The sequence below is a fragment of the Mesoplodon mirus genome (assembly GCF_964341445.2).
Source record: "Mesoplodon mirus genome assembly, chromosome: 17".
In the NCBI taxonomy this organism is placed as follows: domain Eukaryota; kingdom Metazoa; phylum Chordata; class Mammalia; order Artiodactyla; family Ziphiidae; genus Mesoplodon; species Mesoplodon mirus.
In genome coordinates, this window is record NC_138993.1 from 9722116 (window position 1) to 9744049 (window position 21934).

Here is a 21934-nt window from a genome sequence, read left to right on the forward strand (position 1 = left end):
CAAAACATTTGAGATGACTGGCAGGAGAAAACTCTAAAAACGCTCCAGCACAAAAGGGGATTAAAATGTCACAGGAAATTTTTTCCTTGAAAATGGAATGGCTTATGAATGCTTCATTCTTCCCAGAACAGTTAGAACACTGTCTGGGCGGCTGCACTGCCTGAGCTCGGAAGGCAGGCCACTTGTCCTTTGTTCCATTGCTCACCCCTAGAAGGCTTTCCCTGGTGAACTTGGCCCATGAGCAGTGAGAAGACAGAGCAGAAGATGCTTCATCTAAGAGAATAATCTGGGTTGAATTTATCCTCCCTTTGGAAATAAAGAGACTGCCTCAAGCTGGGAAGCCAGAGACTGAGCAGAGACGGCCGAGTCTCTCACTGCAGATCACATTTGCCTGGCATTTTAACCATCATCTATTACCTGAAGACTCATTTGTCCAAGGCAGAGTGAAGCCAGCTCTTGCACTGACATGGAATCCAAAGTGATGAATGGGTCCATCAGAAAGGCTGAGTCACAGCCAGACACTCTGCCTTGGGTGGCATTAACCAGGTGTCCTGTCTGCTTGGAGTCTGCCTTTGCCAGACTCCCTGTGCTGTTTTCTCTCCAGTTACCAATGAGCACAGGGCCCTAGCACGATGCAGGCGGCATGGGCCGCAGCTGCCGTTTTCAGCTTGTCGCTTGGATGTGGTGGGGGCTCTGGGGGCATAATGAGTGTTTCTTTTCTGACGATCTGCAGATGATCCAAACTTTCTGGGATTTAGATTAATTTCCTGTTCGGCATGTTTGCAGGATGAGAAAACAATTATCTCCAAAATTACAAGTAATTATCTGTTTGTTTGTCATTGTAAGATAAGATCTTACTGCCCTCCCATAACACACCCAGACCACACACACACACACACACACACACACACACACACACACACACGGGCATCCTGTGCTCCAGGCTTTCAGTTGTTATTTACAAGTCTCTTTCTGGGAGGTTAGAGCACAACTCCCACCCACACCTTAACCTATATAGTCTTAACTAAGCCCGTGTGAGCACTGCACCCATCTCCTGAAGGGTAAAGAAGACATGGGAGCACAATGTCCATCACCAGGATTTAGGCTCATTACGACAGGTGTGGTGCGCCTCACACCGTCCAGGGCATGAGAAAAGTGAGAACAGCCACTTCTGCCTTCACGTTTGCTCTCTCTAAGCAGGTGCCAGGCTGGCTCAAGTACCAACAGGAGGTAAGAACATGAAACTGAGGATCTCAAGATGGGTGTCTAAATTCTGACTCCATCACTGACTGGTTGTGGAATTTTGGGCAAGTCATTAGCTCCTCTGAGGCCCAGTTTCCTCATTTTTATAAGGGGGATTATAAAAATTCCTTGTAAAGCAGGGTTTCCCAGCAATGGCAGTATTGACACTTCGGGCCAGATAATTCTTTGGTGTGGGAGATTATCCTGTGCATTGTAGAATGTTTAGCAGCATCCCTGGCCTCTGTCTACTGCAAGCTACTAGCACCCACCCACAGTTGTAATAATCAAAGTATCTCCAGATATTGCCAGTTGTCCCTGAAGGGTAAAATTGCCCTTGCTTGAGGACCACTGCTGTGAAAAACAAAGCCCATCTTCTTTAATTTCTTCTTTTTTTTCCTTTAAACTATCTTTTTTTTTTTCTTTTGGCTGCGTTGGGTCTTCGTTGCTGCACGCGGGCTTTCTCTAGTTGCGGTGAGCGGGGGCTACTCTTTGTTGTGGTGCGCGGGCTTCTCATTGCAATGGCTTCTCTTGTTGCAGAGCACAGGCTCTAGAGCACAGTCTCAGTACCTGTGGCACACGGGCTTAGTTGCTTCACAGCATGTGGGATCTTCCTGGACCAGGGATCGAACCCATGTCTCCTGCATTGGCAGGCAGATTCTTAACCACTGTGCCACCAGGGAAGTCCTTCTTTAATTTCTTAATAAAATAGCACCCAGAAACTTAAATTCTATCCCTAAGGACTCAAGGTAGCAATAAAAAAAAAAAAAAAGGAGCTGTGAGTAAAATGAGAGAACTCAGAGTTCTGTCCATGGAAAACAGGGTTTGGGATAAAATTGAGAACTGTTTGACTTCACCTGGAGACTCTTCCCTAGCCCTAAACCTTGGAGATTCTGAATTTTGTTCTAATTCTGGGCAAGGAGTATGGGTGGAAGCATATTCTCCTTTTCACAGGGTTATAGGGCTTAAACAAGTTAATGTATGTACAGAACAATGCCTGTAACTACTCATACAATCACAATCAAAGAATTAGTGCAATGCAGTGTACACAGGAATGTCACCGAGGCACTCTCTGCACACCTGTGGGCAAAAGCACACTGCATGATGACTCTAGTTGTAGTGCTTCTTCCAGTTGTACAATTCAGAGAAATGAATCAATCAGTCAAAGGCCAGGCACATGCCAGCAAGAATGGCAGAAACCCAGAATTATCCAATGTGAAACATCTTACTGGAGTTACAAAATATATCTGTGAATTCTCTGGCCCTCCTCCCATCGTGTAGTGGGTCAATGCCCCCTCCCCTTGAACCTGGGCAGATCTTTATGACTATGTTGACCAACAGAATACAGCAAAAGAGACTCTATACCACCTCCAAGGGTATCATGAAAAGGCATGCACTTTTGCCTTGCTTACTCTTGCAAGGCAGTCTCCATGCTGTGAGGAAGCCCAAGCTGCCAAATAGAGAAAACACAGGTAGATGTTCCAGCTGGCAGCCTCTGCTGAGGCCCCACCTGTCAGGCAGCCAGTTCTGGGAGTGAATGAGGCTTTGGATGATTCCAGGGCCCAGTCATTGAGTCATCCCCAGCCTTCAAGTTATTCCAGCTAAAGTCACAATCATCATGGAGCAGAGACAAGCCATTTCTACTGTATCTTTTCCAAATTCCTGACCCACAGAACACATGAGCATAATAATGGCTATTTAATGCCACTAAGTTTGGGGTGGTTTGTTACACAGCAACAGTATTATACTTCTCCAAGTTCAACCACTGCTGCTCAATGATGTATTCACTGGGGAACTTGGGTCTTGTAGGATTAGCTCAGCTGGGGCTTACATCAGAAACAGTCAGAGAATGAGTCTGCCACTGGGCATGGTGAAGAGCTTAAGGTCACACATTTTGCCAGTGCCATCTAGAAGTCTATCTTGATACATAGAAGTAGCAGAGGTTATGATTTCTCTCATGCTACCCATGTACAGAGCAGCTTGATCAGCAAGAAAGGGAGAACTAGATTTACATATAACTATCAGACAAGAATACTAAGTGTGAACCTTGAAAGAAGGATACTCCCTTGGGAAGCCATGAACCTTTGGGACCTGGTTATTGGGTCAGGAACAGCCTGTCCTAGAGAATAAGCTGGCACTGACCCAGAGTTTGGGCAGTGACCTCTAGTTTTTGCTTCTTGAGAGAGGTCATGGGAATAAGTGTGGCCATGACCTTCTAAGAAGAGAGACTTTGCCTGACTCACCATGACCTTTGCCCATCTTGATGTGTAGAGATAGCAATCTTGATAAAGAAAGAAAAAGTACACTGGACTTGAGGGAAATAGTGATAAGTTGTTTTCTAAATAGGAGTCAAGAGACTAGAGTGTGTTGAGAAAATAGAATGTGTGCTTTAGAGCACAGTAGAAAATTCAGTATCATTTGCACATTATCCGAGTAAGCATACAAACTCTGTCCCCTGGGGGCTCTTTAGGCACCTCATTTAACTGGGATTTAACCTGCGGCTAGGTTCAGAATATGAGCTACAATTCAGGCAGAGAAGTAAAACTTTATATTAATAGCTCTTATTAAAAAAACTATATGAGTATTTTTTATTCAGTACCAGTGGGGAGCCTGCCTAAGGCAAATATGTGTGATTTCATACTTCATAAAATATTTAAACATCTTTAAATTACTTCTGGAACAGTTCATATTTGAAATTCTCTTTTTTGATAAAATAATGACTGGCTGCTTAAGAATCTGGTATAAACAACAAGATCGCATGTCCTATAGAGACATTTGTTTATTGGGTTTCTCTACAAATTAATCTATTGGTTTCAAGCTATTTCAGCCAATTGGCCCAATATGACTAGTGTTTTGGTTTATTCACATTTCCAGAATCAGGAACTAAATTTTATTTGTATTTAGGTACATAATACTCTTAGAAAAGTCTTTCTTTGAAAAATGAAATCATCAAGCCACTTTGTAATGTCTAGAGGTTTAAAATTTAAATCTCCTTACCACACATATTAAATTCATTTTATATTAGTATTTAATTTTATTTATTCCTCACCAATAAATTTTTTAAGGGATCATGGCTAAAGCGGAAAGAAAACATGTATAGTTCCATCAAGTAATTTAATTAAAATCCAGGGAAACTTCTGTTGTAAGTTGACCCAGAATTTACTGAGCAAGAATTACTAATAATACAATCACCAGATAGGTGTCTCCAAGTAGAATGAAAATCTCTAGTAGAAGGTACAGTAATAAATTCAAATGAATGAAGAGATAAATTAGTAATTGGGAACATTAAAGTTTTAAAAGAATATAAATATTCTACCATTCTGAAAAGTTATGGAGCTAAATCCTAGGTTTATCATTTCTTTATTGCCACAGTTAAAATCCTCATCACTCGGGATATTTTTCTGGGTAGTCACTGTAACAACAAAAACTAAACTATAAGGGGAACCCTTGAGCTGTGGAAGAAGATAGACTTAGAGTCAGATAGCCCTGGTTCAAGTCCTGCTAGTTATTTGGGTTTAACTTGAACAAGTAACTTTAATCTCTCTAGGCTTCAATGTTTTAGCTTTTAAAATGGGAACACCAACAGTACCTACTATTATGAGGATTAAATGAGACAGTCATTTATCATGTTTAGACATGGCCTGGACAAAACACACGTTCCTTGATTATTAGTCTCTCTACTTTCATTCTGACCACTTTAAACCCATATTCACTTATTCATCTTTTTAAACTACTGTTCAACCAATTACTTCTCTATTCAAATTCCCTCAGTAGCTCCCCATTACCTACCAAAAAATTTTCAAATTCACTGCAGTCTGGCCTCAGACTCCTTTTTCAACCTTATCATCTCACTTCCTACACCAGATTTGGAGTACATTCTTTTTTTTTTTTTTAATTAAAATATAGCTGATTTACAATGTTGTGTGCAGCTTCTGGTATGCAGCAAAGTGATTTAGTTATACATATATATATATATGTTTTCATATTCTTTTACATTATGGTTTATTATAAGATATTGAATATAGTTCCCTGTGCTATACGGTAGGATGGACTACATTCTTAATTACTTAAATTATACTTTTCAATTCATTCTGTTGTCCTACTTAGAATAAGTTCCTCTGACTTTTGCCCAGTGGAAGCACAGCCACTTTCCATAGCTCAGGCCCAGGAACCTTTTTCCTTACCTTACTGCCCTGCTGACAATGCACTCTTATGAATACCTATGTTTTGATAATCCGTTAGTCATCGAACCATGCACTCTCTTGAACTGTTGGTATTAATGATAGTTTATATGTCTTATCTCACTTAATTGTAATCTCCTTGAGGGCAGTGATCATGTTTTGTATAATTTTCCATCATACTCAATAGCAGCAAAGATCTTGCAGTCGACTTTGAACAATTATTTGTTGAAATATTGACTAGGTTAGATTCTCCATTAGTGTAACTGATGCAGAAGAAGTGGTATTCATTCCTAAAATGTAGCCTTTCTTAACTATTTGTGTTAATTATTGCTATGTTACTAAAGTTGATTTCATGAGAAGTTCACCACCATTCTAATCCTTACAGGGGGAGCACAAATGCTAGTGTAGCAGCGTCAGCAGAGAGGTAAGCGCTCTGTAAATGATGTGCCCTGACCTTCTGAGAACAGAGCAGATCAGCAATGCACTTTTCGCCAGAGGGAGAGCATTCCATGCACTTGGATGATGGGATATGAGTTATTCAGATTCTAAGGAAGACACATGGTGAAACGATGGGGCAAAAATGGATGAAGTCTTAACGCCAGGATTCCCCAACAGTTTGTAAGAATCACCCCCAGTAATATCAGGCATGGATGCCTTCTGCTAAAAGACTGGAAGCTGAAGCAATGAAACACCCAAACATGAGAACGACAACAAAATAATAGCTAAAGCTAAAGACTCTGGCCATTGTGCCTCCACTCCCCCTGCACGGATGCCATCCCCACAGCTTTAACACTCTGTGGCACGAGTTTAAAGCCCCCATTAAACAGTGGTGTGGATTTTGTTTTAATGTGTTGTTATATCCCAACACCTGCACTTGGCACAGAGTAGGTATTCCAGAAGTGACTTTGTGAGTGAGTGAGTGAATGAATGACTGTGTCCCTTCATGCACAAATGGAAAGACAATGAATGAATGCACTTCATTTTCTGTAAGCTGGCTGAGTGGGTTACAACAAAGTTAAGATTCAATGTTTCGAGTTTATCAAAACTTAGTAAAAACAGAAGACTTAAAAGACTGTCTTTGAAAAGAAGCCAAGGGGATTCTAGGCTTTGAAGACATCTTTTCCTGCTCCTTGTGCTATCTCTTTGCTTCTAGGCTTTAGAGCAGGCTGCACACTTGAGGGTGGAGTGAAGGCAGAATGATGTACTTCCTCTGGGCTTATCTCACATCTTATGAGAATAGTTCAGAGGATGTGTGATTAGGTCCCAACTGACTGCACTGCTAAGGCAGATGTGCTTCATTTGGGGAAGTTAGACTTGAAATATTAAGAGTTAGATATGTTTCCATCAACTTCATGCCAGAGTTAAGGTTCATATTCTGGACTTATGGGGTAGTCTAATGAGTAACTTTTAAGCCTAAAGAGTAATTTTTAAGGACTAAAAATACTTTCTATTATACTCAGAGTTTGACAGTTATCTGCTTTCAGAGGTAAATTCCATTTGATTAGGAAAATCCTTGTTTAAAATTGCACAGTTTCCTAGCTGCACTAGTTATAGATTTTCTTCTCTGAGGAAACTTGAGACATTCCAATTTCAGACCCACTACAATTGGGCCCTTCCTTAGCTTCCACTTTATTATTTATCCAAAGTTGGGTATTTTTTCATCTTCTCCGCAAGGAGTTAGTCCACAGTGTAATGGACGATGTTGCTGGTTATTTGTGTCCTTTCTGTTTCCTTTTCAGATGAATGTATATTGATCCCTGAGTAAGTGCTTGGTTCTGCAATAAGTACTTTGCATGTGTGACAACACTTCATTCCAGGCCGTGGACGTTATTATTTTTCTTCCCACTTTAAATGAGGAAACAGGCTTACAAAGTTCATAGAACTTGCTCAAGATCACACAGCCAATCCACGCTGGAATTAGGATTTGAACCCAGGTCCAGAAAACACCAAAGCCCATGTTTTCATTCAATGCACATTGCATCTGCAAACTACAAGTTTTAGAAAATGCACAGCCTCCCAGAGCCAAAGGAAAGATGTCTGAGAGAGTCTTTCTCTCATAAATCAAGGCTCTGAAGACTTCCTAAGTCCCATGTCAACAATCACAACACATTATAATTCATTTAAATGGCTAAGCAATGAGCAGAGCCAGCTATAAACAAGAAACGTGTTCTGCTAAGCCAAAGGCTGCAGAGAAACTCAGAGCATCACGAATCTGGGTGGGGGTGGAGAGACGTTAGTCTCACCCCCATATGCAAGAAAGAAGTCAATAATGTCTTACAGGTCAGCTTTGCTGGAGTAAAGGTTTTGGGAAGCCTTCACACGCTTGGATTATTCTCCATCAAACAAGCTCCTTCCTCTTCATTCATAAAGTTCCCCCTCAAATGCCACTGCACTCAAGACACCCAGCTTTTCAAGTAATAACCACACATACAGAGTGCTCAACAAAAAGATTTTCACACCAGTCTCAGCTTAGTAATTGCCCATTCTCCTGAAATCTAACATCATCAGCACACTCAAACATTGAGAACAAAACAAACAAAAACCTGATATCAAAACTACGGAACAGGTACTTCCCTGGTGGCACAGTGGTTGAGAATCTGCCTGCCAATGCAGGGGACATGGGTTCGAGCCCTGGTCCGGGAAGATCTCACAACTAAGCCCGTGCACCGCAACTACTGAGCCTGTGCTCTAGAGTCCGCGAGCCACAACTACTGAGCCCATGTGCCACAACTACTGAAGCCTGCAGCGCCTAGAGCCCGTGCTCCGTAACAAGAGAAGCCACGACAATGAGAAGCCCATGCACCGCAATGAAGAGTAGCCCCCGCTCGCTGCAACTAGAGAAAGCCCGCATGCAGCAACGAAGACCCAACACAGCCAAGAAAGGAAGGGAAGGAGGGAGGGAGGGAGGGAAGGAGGGAGGAAGGATTGCTTTAAAAAAAAACAAAAAAAAACTATGGAACAAAACCCAAACACCTTAAAGGGATGTGTTTGTAAAGTGTGCGTTCTCTCACCTTTCACCTTTCTTTCCTGAGGCTTTGCAGACCAGGCTGTGCTGGGCAAGGCCCCACGAAAGCACTGGGCACGTCCTTCCTTCATCAGATAATCTGGGCAGGTGACATCAGGTTCCTTCAGGCCTCTCAGACTCAGGCAGTTCGCCGTGATCACAGTAAGCTATTGCAGGCCTCCAGCTCGACAGCCACACCAGGCTATCCTGCCTAGAGGACAGTCCACACTGCCTACTGGCCTTGGCAGGAAGCCTGATTTATACTGGAGATTCTTAACTCAAAGAAAGCATATGATCTATGACGCTTCGACTTGTCAAAGTCCCTGAGTCTATCACACAATATCTTTCACTTCAAAAGATTTTACTCTGCTCATGATTATGGGAAATTATTCATTAAGAGTGAAACAAAATTCATTGGCTGAGTAAAAAATACAAAGTAAAACTCTCGACACCGCAGAATAGCAGAAAAATAAGAGGGAAAGGTGGAGTTTAAAATGAGCCTAATTAATCGCATAGATTCCCTCATAGCATATCAAATACATAAAAAGAAAATACAAAATAAAGGTAAGAATTAGAATACTTTGTCTATTTGGGAACCAACTAAAAACAAAACAAGACCACAGAGTGGCACATTATTCCCATATCCATGAGGGGTGATATAAATTATTATTCAAGGAAGAGAAGCAAGTGTGGTGATGTTTTGTGTCCAACTGAGGACTAAAGAGCTGGGGCTTGCTTTGTATGGCTCCTGTGTTCAGGCCCAGAGGTCCCTAACAGGTACCCTGACATCACTTAGCCACGACAGAACTGAGGATGACACCTTCTATCTGAATTAATTTCACATCGATTGTTTTTTCTTTTGATAATATCACTGAATAGCAGGAGCTGGTATTATTCCCATTTGATAGATGAAGAAACTGAGGCACCGAGAGGTTAAATAAAAGCATGCATGGTCACCAGGTTACACGGTCACCTCGATGACCTCAGGGTCATCTAGGACACAAAGGTGTCCTAGAAGCAGGCCTCCTGCCTTCCAGTCCCCCAAGCTTGGTTTCTCTTTCCATTGGAAACATCATTATTCTACTTAAGACTCACGTTGGCCCTTTGTTTTCAAGATTCACTTTCCCCGCAAAGTTTTACAGCTGCATGTGATTCATGTGTCCGGTTGTTTTATCCATGATTCAGGCTGCTTGTATTGAAGAAGCAGCACTATATATACTATGAGTTATCTCTTTAAACACCCAATTATTTGGGAAAAGCTCAAATCCCAATCAACTACCAAAGAATTAACCTTTTCTCCTTAAAAACTCCCTTCCCTGAGCACTCACACAAGCACAGTCAGTTCATCAATCTCTTTATGTAAATAGTCATGCAACAAGGGAGGAGGTCTGTTTATTATTTTCGATCCTGTTTTTGCTTCTGGCAAAATTGCACAAACAGCAGAAGTTGGCAGAACACTGATATTTTCTTCTGACTGACTACTGTTCTCCAGCTACAAGTGCAGTACAAGGGCAGAGCACAACTGCGACTATTCTGGTCTGCAGGCCTCAGCCGTGACTGAGGTCAAAACTGCAAAATCTGGAAAAAGAAAAAAAAAGCTCCATCCAGGGCTTCTCTCCGCAAATGGAGACCCTGGCTTCACACACGCTTTCCTTCCACTATAGAACGGATGAGTCCAAGATCCAGAGTCCAGAGACCACCACAGGTCTGACCTAATTCCCATCTCGATTCTCACTTGCAAAGGCCCACGGTGAAGATCACACGAGCCGCTGAGCTCCGGGGCCCTAAGAGCCCTGGGGAAACCTGGGGGAGTATATGGACATCGAGACCCCCAGCACCTTCTAGGACGAAGAGCAGCACTCTGCAGGGTCCGGAAGTAGGGAAAGGGGGTTGGGGGTGGAGGAATTTGTCCTTTCCCTCTGTTATGCTTATTCCTACCTAACCTTCCTAGACTCCTTACCAAAGGCCAAATGCTGCTGCCGTGTTGTTTACTTTGGACAGAGCGCCCTGGATGAACAGCAGCCAACCCTCAGGAGAGGGGTGGGAGGGTAGTTAGTATCTAGGATGATCACGAGGAATTGCTGCTGGTTTTGGAGGTAAAGTTCTCCAACAACTTGAGGGACTGGTGGGGGAGAAGAGGGAGGACTGAGAAGGTCCAAAGTGATGAAAGAAAACAGACGCCTTGCTTGGATTCAAGGTAGACATGCTTACATAATCATGAGGGTGCTGGTGTTTGTCAGTGGTACGTTGACATAGGCTTCTGAATCACAGACTTGAGTTCAAAGTCCAGCTCTGCCACCTACTTGCTGGGGGACTTTGGGAAAGTTATCTAACATTCTGAGTCTTCGTCTACTCATCTGAAAAATGAACATCATAAGGCCTGAGTGTTAGGCCTTACTATGTTTATTTTCCAGATGAGTAAATTTCACTCTTGAGTCTTCATGAAAATTAAATAAAATAGCAATAAATGCAGTGCCGAAAACAGTCCCTGCTACATAATAGGGAACCCTCAATAAGAGCAGGTATAAGTATACGGTCAGTGTTTAAAAAATCTTGTAAACTTTTCAAGAGCTAAAATTTGTGGCATAAAATTTATAAAAAGTCAAATCATCAATCCCCAGACCCAAATATTTGACGTAAATGCACAGAAATTTTGAGACACTATTTTGCCTCTCGATGACAAACCCCAACGTTCACTCTTCTTTTCACTTGGGTGACCCAGTGGAAAAGTTCTGCCTCAGACCAGGAGGTATGGCTTGCCTGCACCTCTGGACACAGCTGCATAGACTCCAGCAGCCAGGAGGAAGCACGACTGACAGTTAAGAGCTGAAAAGAACCTGTCTCAATTCCACATCATTCCTGCCTTACAGAACAAAGCACCAGGCTTCACAGAACAGAAGCTACAGCGTCCAGGGCCAGTTCTGCTAAAGTGACCAACGATGGGAGATGGACACAAAAGTGAAAAGAGAAGCCTCACCTGAAACAGAAATAGAATGGCTCCATCAGAAACTGAATTGTAAAGCTGGAGGTGAGGAAGTAATTTTACTCCACATGGAAGGGGGAAAGGAAAAAGTTGGACTCTGAAACCATCTCTACTCTACCAGTTAGTTAATGTTTGACAACCGTATTGCTCACTGCCAAGTTTCCTTATTCGATCAAGTGAGCCTATACTTATCTATAGAGTCCACTCAGGGAAATGTACTTTTCCATACAGCAAAACCAAGTGAAAATCCACTTCCAAAGGAACAACTTAGGGAACGGAGACTAGAAACGTCTCAAAGTAGGAAAGCTTGCATATGCATTTGTCAGATCTCTGAAAGATTCTAGGGAACACAGCTTCCTAATCCAAGATGATCAGTACTATCTTACACTCATATTCAAAGATAATGCATATGGAGTTGCTCCACAAAATGTCACACATTCTACCAGTGAAGGCATTACTGTTATAATAGCTTTTCAGGGCTTCCAGGATGCCATACACAAACATCAAATGTTTTATCTTATAAAACAAGGTTTTTACTAAGTTAAAGATTAACATTTATGTCATGATATAAAAAGACTGGACTAACTAATGTTTCTACTCTTTGTTGGTTGGGGGGAACCAAAATGGAGGAGGACCTAAGACTACATATATTCCATAAATAAATGAAGCAAAAGAATCCACGTTGATTTAGTCCATTCAACTTGAAGGACAAATTTCAACAAATGTTAATTTCATATCCATATGCAGTCTTTCACAGCGGAGGAATTCAACAATATGAAGAATATTCCTGAATGAAAAGGAATGAAATCCTTAGAGGAAATGGGCAATGAAAGCTTCTTAAATAATTTGCTTGAATTAGTTCGAGAAACAGAGTGCTTAGTTTTTAAATTGCCAACTGATCATTAGAAAGTTTATCGACATTTTACAGCATTTCTTTTCTATGAACTCCTCTAAGCAAAGACCACTGTAATACTGGAAAGTTTCTACAAAATTAAGAAAAATCTCAAAGTTAAGTTCTCAGTTTAGAAAAATCACATGTTGAGAGGGGAACTCAGACATTATAGATAAAAACCATCAGATATATAGACATAACCCTCTGTCACTGGCTAATGAGGCTGTAGGGCCTTGCTCCCACCCTCACACACTGATAGCCTCCCTGGCTTTTCACTCCAGCCTACTGAGAGCATAGCCCCCTTTCCTCCAGCACTGCTGCCCTCTCTCAGCTTTACAGTTTACCAGCAAGTCATTCCCAGAGCTGGGAACATTTCCTGCCTCTTTTATTGGCAGAAGGTGGGGATCAACAGACTTTGCTATTTATCTTTATGAGTTGAAATGTGGCCTAAACCCATCACTTTAGGTCAGTTTAGAGCAACTAAGAATAACTGCTGTGCCCAGGAAACCACACTTGGGAACAACAGTGGTTTTCATTATAGTTTAAGATAAAAAACAAAAGAGCAACAGCAACAACAAAAAAACCCACCTTTTGTTTCAGGTTTTGTGGTGGATACTTTTTGAGGACACAAAAAATGTGGCGAGAGGTATGCCTGCCTTAGTAAACTTGGTATATAATACATAATTTACTCTTCATTTGCTGATACAATACCTTGAAGGGCCCTATGTACATGGATGTTTGTTTAATGTAAATATTGATATATTTTCTTATATTGAGCACTTAGTATGTGCCAGGCACTGTGTTCTGTGCTTAATTGTATTCTCTCATTTATTGCAATAACTATGAGATAGTGGCTATTACTAGCTCCTTTTTGCCCGCAGAAGAACTGAAGCTTAGAAATGTTAAGTAACTTGGCCAAGGTCACTCTGCTAGGGAGATACAGAGCTGAAGTTTAAACTCAAGCTGCACGACTCCAGAGGCCTCCAATTGTTTCAGTAGTAGGTGTAGAAAGTTTAAAGTTTAGGTTAAATGAACAGTGTCCCTAGGACATTCTTGATCCTACGATCAAGAGCAGAAAGTGAAATTGATCAAGAGCAGAAAGTGAAATTGAAATTCAGTCAACATGTTTCAACTGCCCCGAAGAATACAAATTTCATCATCCCATCAACAGAATAACTCCTGAAAGATTGTCCTAGAAGAAGGCAAGAAACAAATGCCCATCTCTCTAATGCTTTGTGCTACCATTTCATGACTGTTCCAAGCAATTCCAATGGATTGGCTGCCCTGGCCAGTGATAATACATAAGAATTCAAATGTGGAATTACATCACACTCAGTATTGGGACCAACCAATGATAAACTCAGTCACTGAAATTCTTTTTGCGGTCTTCTTCAAGATATCCTGCAAGACTGATTTCCCTTCTTTCTGGCCAAGATTTTTTCCCCTCCTTCTTCTAGGAAGCCAGTAATAAAAACATCTAAGCAGCTTTATCTGCCGTAGACCTTCCTCCTAAAAGCACAGCAGAGAGAATGGAATACTAACAGTGAAAATAGGAAAGTGCAGGGAAAGAGTGGTAGCAGACTCTCCTACCCAAAGAGATCAATGTAGTAGTGAAGGCGATTTGATTAATAAGAAATTATTATACACAACACATGGTCCTCCAAGTTATACCTTGCAACGGATTTCATCCTCTATTTTGAGAAATGCATTTAGCAGAAAATGTATTGTGTCCTTCAAAGCATTTCGGAGAGATTTAAATTCCTCTACTAAGAACTCTAGTCTTATTTAGGTGAGAATGGTTGGAATATCATTGTCATTGGAATTGTAAATCCTTCTTATTTCTTACAGTAATTTTAACTATTATAAATAATTTGGAGGTAGTAAAACCTTCAGAGGAAAATATGATTTTATGACTATCGTATTTTTTTCCAGTTTGTCATTTGGTAAATAAAAATGCATGTGAAATGCTACTGTTCACTTATAGAGATTGAATACTAATCCAAGGTTCTTGTCATCCATATGCATGATTTTCAAAATTACCAGTAAGAGGAGACTTGGAATGCAGGAAGAGAATGCCTTCTTCAGCTCAAAATACTGATATGTAAATTAGTTACTTGGTGACTGCGGAGTTCCTTTACATTCTCCACTCTCTCCTCTACACTGTTTCACTCTAGTGTTTTATCAGAATGTTAGAGACAAGGCAACGCAAATCATTGGTATTTTAATCAGCTCTGCCTCTGTCAGACCTTTAAAATTATCAGGATTCCTATGGCTTGTGAGGGAAGTCATTTGAGAGTCTAGCCAGACATTTCGGATTTTTTTCTATTGATTTCCTTTTTCTAACAGCATTAGCATGTTCTGTAATTTTAAGTTATTTTCCATCCATTCCGTTTAAATTCCTTTTGATCCTAAGCTTCTCTAAAAAAGAGAATTCATGTCTTTTCAAACAATAGTGTATAAATTTTCATAGTAATCTGTGTGTCTGCCCTGCCCTAGACTGCACCATTCTACAGTGATTGCTCTGGCCCTGTGTGACTTTACAACATGGGATTTGGGCTATACAGTATGGCTAATTCTCCATGCATTCTGTTGCAGCTTTTTGATGTTCTGTGGATTTCTCTCAAAAAGCATCAGTCATAATGCAAATGCTAATTTGTTATCTCTTTGCCAGCAGGAGGAAAAATACCTTAAGAATATTTGTAGTCTTCATGGGAAACTTGGTAAGTTGCTTATACAACTAGACCAAACAGATTTTACTAATAAAAATGACCTATTATCTATCAGTTAACTTTATTCCGTCGTTCCGAGGGAGACTTTATGTAACCAAGGATACGTTTGGCTCTTCAAGTCAGAAACTGACTCTGAGCCACCCATCAAAGTTTGAGCTTCCAGGAGTCCACCTCTCCCATCACCTATAGAAAGGGAGGATTTGAGACTCATAAAGAGTTTCCTGTTTCTTTCCTGTGGGGCTGTGACTCCACTTTCCAGCAGTAATGGAATATTCTGAATTAGCTGCTGTAACTTCCGACCCCTTTGGAACTCAACTAGGACTTTGGCTTTATCGTAGATACAGAGCTAAAAAGTAATCATTTCTTTCTACTGGCCCAGCAGTACCTATCTTGTAGGGTTACTTGAAGATTTTTTGTATTCTTTTTATTATAATGATTAACTCTGCCCATATACCTACTCCTTCAGTTTTCTGATGGGCAAATGTGCGGAGGGCACTTAATCAGGTTAGGATCTTCCTTTGGTTGTTAATTTTCATAAAAGATATCCATCCTGCCTTAACCCAGTAGAGTTTTAAAGTATATGGAGCTGGCCTTATTTGAAAACAGCATACTTGCAATGTTACTCTATAAGATACAATCTCAAATTATCAATTCATTCAAGAAATATGTTCAAAGAGAATTATCTGAATGGACCACCAGCCCTCTACTTTCCTAAACCAGACTTTCCAAAATGTGTTCCCCAGGGAACATTGATTTTACATGATGTCACTTCCTGGTATCCAGTATAAAATGGTTTCATGATGAAATATGGAAATATGTCAGTTTAAACAAAGTTAAATTACTTCCTGCAGGATTTCTCTGAACCTTTCATAAATGTGAATTTCCAAGAAGGGAAGGAGGATGCAGTATTTCCCCAAATTACTTAACCACAGACATATTTTCCTCCTGCCTATCTATCTATCCATCCATCCAACCATCCATGTAACTAGAGTTCTGAGAATGAGACATAGAGAAATTGTCTCTAGACAGTTTCCATGCTATTTCTAGATTAAGCCAGAGAATCAGAGGATTACCTACTGCACCTCCTTGTTTTGATCCGTCCACCCCATCCTCGAATATTTTTACTGAATTATAATTTGTTGTTATGCCCCCACTTCCACTGCAGGATGCTGTAAGAGATTTGCTATTGATTTCACTATAGGAATGTTTAAAAGCACCATCCACTATGGCTTGTAGTCTCTTTATGGGATTTTTTATGAGAAACTGCTCTTGTATATCAAGTCCTTAGGAGAAAATTCTCCCAAATATCAAGTCCCAGGGAAAGTTGTGCTGGTATGTTTTTACCTTATGGACATGGCAAATCTTCCCTGATCACGTTTTCCTCTTTTCTTAGATTAGGAAGGCTCAAGCTAAATCTGCAGCCTGCTTTTAATAATTATTCAGGGCCTTGCGTTGTAAATTTTTATATAATATCTCTTCCTAGTTTTATCTTATTAATTGACCTACATTTTTCTTTTCACCAGATTTATCTTTTTTTAACTGAGTTGTATCTTCTTCTCTGAACTACCTCAAATCCTTTAGGTAATGAGGTAGAATGTAAATTAATACATAATGTCTTTACCCACACCAAAATCATATTCAGATTGCCCGAGGAGATAGAAAATGATTGTTACGTGATCCTCATTTCATTCAAATATCTGGTGTGCAAAACACATGGTTGTCTTCTTATGTCTCAGCACCTCGTTCTCATAGCTAATGAAATGTAGAGACAGAGCATTAAAACTTAATGATAAGTTTTCACTGAATTTCCATTTATTTTCCTTTTTATAGGAAGTTTACTAAAACCCACTTGTCATTTTCTCTCTTTCTAAATTTGTCTGGGCCATCAATTGATATTGCTCAGACCACTAGTGGTGATTTTTTTTTTAACTTGTGCTTCTAAATCGGCCATGATTAGGTTGTTAGGGAAATGGGGAATCCTGTTTTATAAAAGTTGACCAGTGTCCCCAATTTACTAATAATTAAAGCACTGATTATAGTGGGGGGGGGAAGATATGAGAAAAAATGAATCTCTATTCACTTAAACTAATGTCACAAAATCCAGATTTGGCAATTGCCTGCATCTGGGATGGGTGTTCATAAATTCAGAACTAATAAAAGCAGTGAAGTGCAGCTATGAAAGTTAAATTCTCAAGTTTTATATGTGTATAAGCATATTGCTCTTTGCTAATTTCTTTCCAGTAGTTATTTCTTGACTGCTCATATTTTTACTATGTGATGATTTTTAAAATGTTATTCAAAGTTAGTTGACTTAATTCACTTAACAGATTTTCCTGTAACTTCTGGTTAAACAGTATCCTTTGTGTACAGGCCCTGCAGTCACCAGCACTGAATAGAAAGAGGCTCTGATTCATGAAATGTGAATTTGTGACAGTTTTGTTTTTTTTTTAAAAGAACTTGAGCAACACATGACTGATGCATGCTTACCCTGTTTTCTGTGTTCCATCTGTCTTTCTGCCAGTGTATTCATCCTCCATTTCTGAAAGTAGCTGAGAAAGAGAATGCTAAGCATAGAGAAAGGGCAATTCCAAAAGAACAAAGGGTTGTTTAATTTTGGCTGATGCTACCCACTTGGTGGAGGTCTCCTACACCAGGGATGAGAAATGCCACCACTTAGGTTGGGCAAATCCCCAAGATATCATTTGACTTGATGGAGGAATGAGAGAGAATACATCACTAATGCCCAGCTCTATTCCCTGCAAACATAAAAAAGCAGTTTACTCCACTCTAGTTGAGTTCAACTCAAGTGCTATCTCTAAAAATAGAGTCAGATAAAAAGTCAATGAACATGCAAGATCAACTTTCACTAATTCTCCTAGTAGTGAAATTTCCACATTTTGCATTTACTATCAAGAAAAGAGGTCTTTTGTGAGCTTGGGGATCCACCTACATTAACACTCTCGGATGCCTACGGTCCTTGCAATAGGCCAGGCATTGCAATAACTCCATTTTACAGTCCAGGACTCCTGATAAAGAAAGGTTTTTACAGGTTTCTTTATAAATATAGGTTGTACTGACATTTAAATAGTCCACAAGACCGGACATCCTAACATTCCTATTAAATTGATAATGAGAGCATTAACAAGGTATCAATGAAGTATGTCCGGGTAGATGTTGAATGACATAATAAGGAAAATGTAAATAAGAATCATCTTTCTCTTAAGGTAATAACCTGTGATCACAGAATCCTAGAGTTTTAGAGATGATGGGAGCTTCACATTTATTTAATCCAAACTCTTTGTTTTATGGAAGAAGAAAAGAATGCCCAGAGAAGTTGTGACTTGCCCCAGATCACACAATTAATTAGCATCAGAAGTAGAACTAAAATCTGATTTCCATCTTACCACTTCCTTGACAAGATGTAGAAAAATTAAAAGCCATTGATTTATTCCACATTAGACAGCTGCTCTGTTTCCTTTTTGGCCTCTGCTACTTTAGGTTTAAATTTCCCTGCGTTACACACTCTTGTTCAAGGAGTTATTGACTCAACTACAGAAAGACCTTGGGAACCACAGTCATACCATCTCATTTTCTCATCAAGAAATGAAGGCCCAGTGAAGTTCTGAAACTTGCCTGGTAAGAGAATGAGAGAGTTTCCAAATAGAGCCTGCATCCCTGTCTTCTTTTTTTCTGTAGTTCAATGGACTTTATTGCAGTCTGGTCCATATCATGCTGTTTAAAGCATTACAATATTTTTTTCAGTTTAAAAGCATGATGAATTCTTTCACAAAGCAAGTGATCACATTTATACATTTGCTTAAATTTGGATTTTCCGAGTAACATGTGTGTGTATAGACTTTAAGCATGATGCACATGTAGCCAATAAATCGTAACCATCTAATGACATAAGATCCCAATTCACCCCTTCCATGGCCTAACATACTCTTCCTCCACCTCCTCAGCATCCTCCCTCTTGCCCATTCCAAGAGCCTGCCGGTAAGGGAAATAAGGACCATTACTATTTTCATTCTCTCTCCCTATAACAATTTCCCCATTGATTCAGCAAGATTGTGGGGCAAGGATCATGGGCAGTATGACTTGTGTGATAAGCTTTCACTCTGCAAAACACCCTATTTTAAACATCACTTCTCTTTTTCACTGGACTTAAAACTCCAGAACTAAGAAGATGGCTAGAGAAATGATGCATGTATATTTTGGAGCATACCCTAAGAGAAGCAAGTTTAGATTCATCCTGGGTTTGAGCAACTAATTCCGATCCTATGTATCATCAAAGATTCCTTTATTTCTCTTCCCTGTTTTTCCCTCTAATGAGTGGATCTGCTGTTGAATCATGTCTGTGCCATTCAATGATCATCTCACTGTAATGAGGTCATTGGGGAGCAACTTACTCTTGTTTGCACTCTGTTCCCAATAGCCATGAAAGACTATAAGTGTTGATCCCCAAATTATATTAATTTAATGCTAAATCTTCCTTGAAAGATCTATAGCAGAGTAAACAATCTTAATGATGTGGCTGTCACTTCAAGATACCAGTATGTGAGTTACAAAAAATATTGGTGTTATTAATATGCACTTGATAACTTTAATTGAATGATTATGGGCCATTAGTATAATAACCTGACATTGTGTACTATTGGGTACTAACTGCTCAAGAAAGGTAAAACACATAGCAGTTTGCTTCCACTAGAGAAATAAGACCTGACCAGAAATCTCACAGTGATTCTGTAACATGGTTCATTGCTGTACCCTGAGTAGAAAAGATTGAAATATTATATAATCCAGAAATCAACCATAGGTTCAGTAGTTTAACACTCATTATAAAAACTAAAAAATGGTTTGGAGTATTATTGAGCATGGTCTCTAGCTAAGATACATTCAAATACCAGCTCCTACTATGTAACTTTGGAGAGGTTATTTGAACTCTATGTACTTCTGTTTTCTCACCTTTAAAATGGGTATAATAATAGTACTTACCTACAAGAATTTATTTTTTGAGGATAAAATAAATTGGAATATATATAAAGTGCTCTGAGCAGTGCATGATACACTGTAAATGTTCAATCAATATTCTCTATTACAGTAAACCAATCTACTCATACAGTAAACCCAGTAAAATCGCTTTGCTTCTGCTTTCTCAATGTCTTACAACACAATTATGCATTGCATTATTAACTCATTATTAACAAATAATGAGTTCCTAATCACTGGATTGTTGGAATTCTTTCATGCTTCCCTATGATCCTAACTGTCACTTAATTTTTAGGCATTCATTAGCTTCAAACATTCCATTGCCCAGTATAAAAAAAAGTGAGTATGCTCAAATTTTCTAACTAGGCAAAATGAAACACAGTCACAGAATACATTTTCAATGATCATGCATGTGTTCATAACTTCAAGTCCTCAATGGAAAAATAATCTTCGTTCCAGAAAGAATATAATTTTTAATGAAATCAATCATTGCAAATTCATTTAAGGAGATTTACAAAGATATTTCAAACTATTTGTATGCAATGTTTCTAACATAATACACTTTATAAGCATGCTGAGGAACATTTAGAGTGCAGACTACAAATCATCAAATCATCACCAAACATTTATTGAGACCCTATGTCCATAATGATGATGACGTCTGGTAAAGCACCATTGTCAGAAATCTCTAAAACTAAAATGGAGCTGGTTTTTATTACAAGCCTAGTGTATTTTTAAATCAAGCCACAGGGAAATAATTACTTTTGTTTCTATTCAATCAAGACATGCACACAGAGTTTATGGAATGACATAATATCCTTCCTGAAATCAGACCGGTATGTAGGACCAGTATCCTTCACACATAACCAGTTCCTGAACCTTTAAAAACAAATCCTAATTTCCAAGGAAACAATCTCATCAAATGCTGCTCACTAGAATACATATTGTTCCTTTTGGAAACATTACAATAAGATTTTCATGATTACAAACCCCAACTTCCCCTCTAAAATTCAATATAATTTAAACTTATTTATTTAAGTGGAAATTGTACTTTTATAATGGCTCTAGAATATCCTGGTCAACTTACGTATCACCAATATAATAATTTAGTTATTTAGAAGTCTGGGAGGGGTGGCTATAGACTTCATAAACTTATTGTACATGTGTAGTATGTGTGTGTGTCTTTTAAATGGGCAACAGAAGTTTCTTAGGAATGTTCACCTTTCTACTTTCTACAAACCTATCCTAAGATAAAGCGCATGTTTTAAACTATTTTTGGAGAATGATGAGTTTTAGTGATTTTTTTCCCCCTGAGAATAAAAAGGAACACAGAACAACTTGTAATCAATATCCTCTCCTCTCTGCCTTATCAAAGCTGGTGCTTCTGTCACAAGATTTGCTTTGACATTAGCAGACACTTATCCTTTACCAGAAAAACAGTATCAATAAATCAGTGGCAACTGCTGACATAAACGTACAAATAGGCAGAGAATGTGACACTGGTTGTCAGCCCGAGGCCCTTAAGAATAGAATTTTAACTTTCTCCTGTCACTAAGAGTGTTCTAAAGAATCTAGGCAGGGTGGAAGTTAGTTCCCCCCCACCTCCTAATTAAATAAACAAGTGTCCAAGTTTTAAATGTGACAGAGTGTGTGGAACTTGTCACGTTTAAAAATGTAAAGCTCCTAAAATACATACTGAGGAAACCTGTCTCATTTATTCTGTAGAGACACATAAGTCTTGGAAATTTATGATTCACTGTCCTACCGTGAAGTTTTTTGTGGACTTTATGTTGAGTTATGTGGCAGCTAAGTGCTGTCACTGTTTGCTTGAAACTGCAGCCTGAAGTTATTTCTGAAAGGTATGCGCAGCTTGGCATAGAAATCCGTATGTTGTAAAGTGAAAACAATAATTTTAAA

The 21934-nt window shown here is 39.5% G+C and overlaps 1 protein-coding gene across 6 annotated transcripts in view; it reads right to left on the bottom strand.

The window, feature by feature from the left end:
- STARD13 (StAR related lipid transfer domain containing 13) overlaps nucleotides 1–21934 on the bottom strand; it is a 337847-nt gene that overhangs the window by 178217 nt on the left and 137696 nt on the right. Inside the window, exon 1 of one of the 6 annotated variants that reach the window (XM_082601999.1) lies at nucleotides 17516–18240. The exons of the other annotated variants lie outside the window; for them this stretch is intronic. Within the exon in view, the coding sequence (XP_082458125.1) occupies nucleotides 17516–17600 (85 nt within the window). The 5' untranslated portion in view covers nucleotides 17601–18240. Of the gene's footprint in view, nucleotides 1–17515; nucleotides 18241–21934 lie in introns of those variants that run through there. 6 annotated transcript variants of the gene reach the window in all.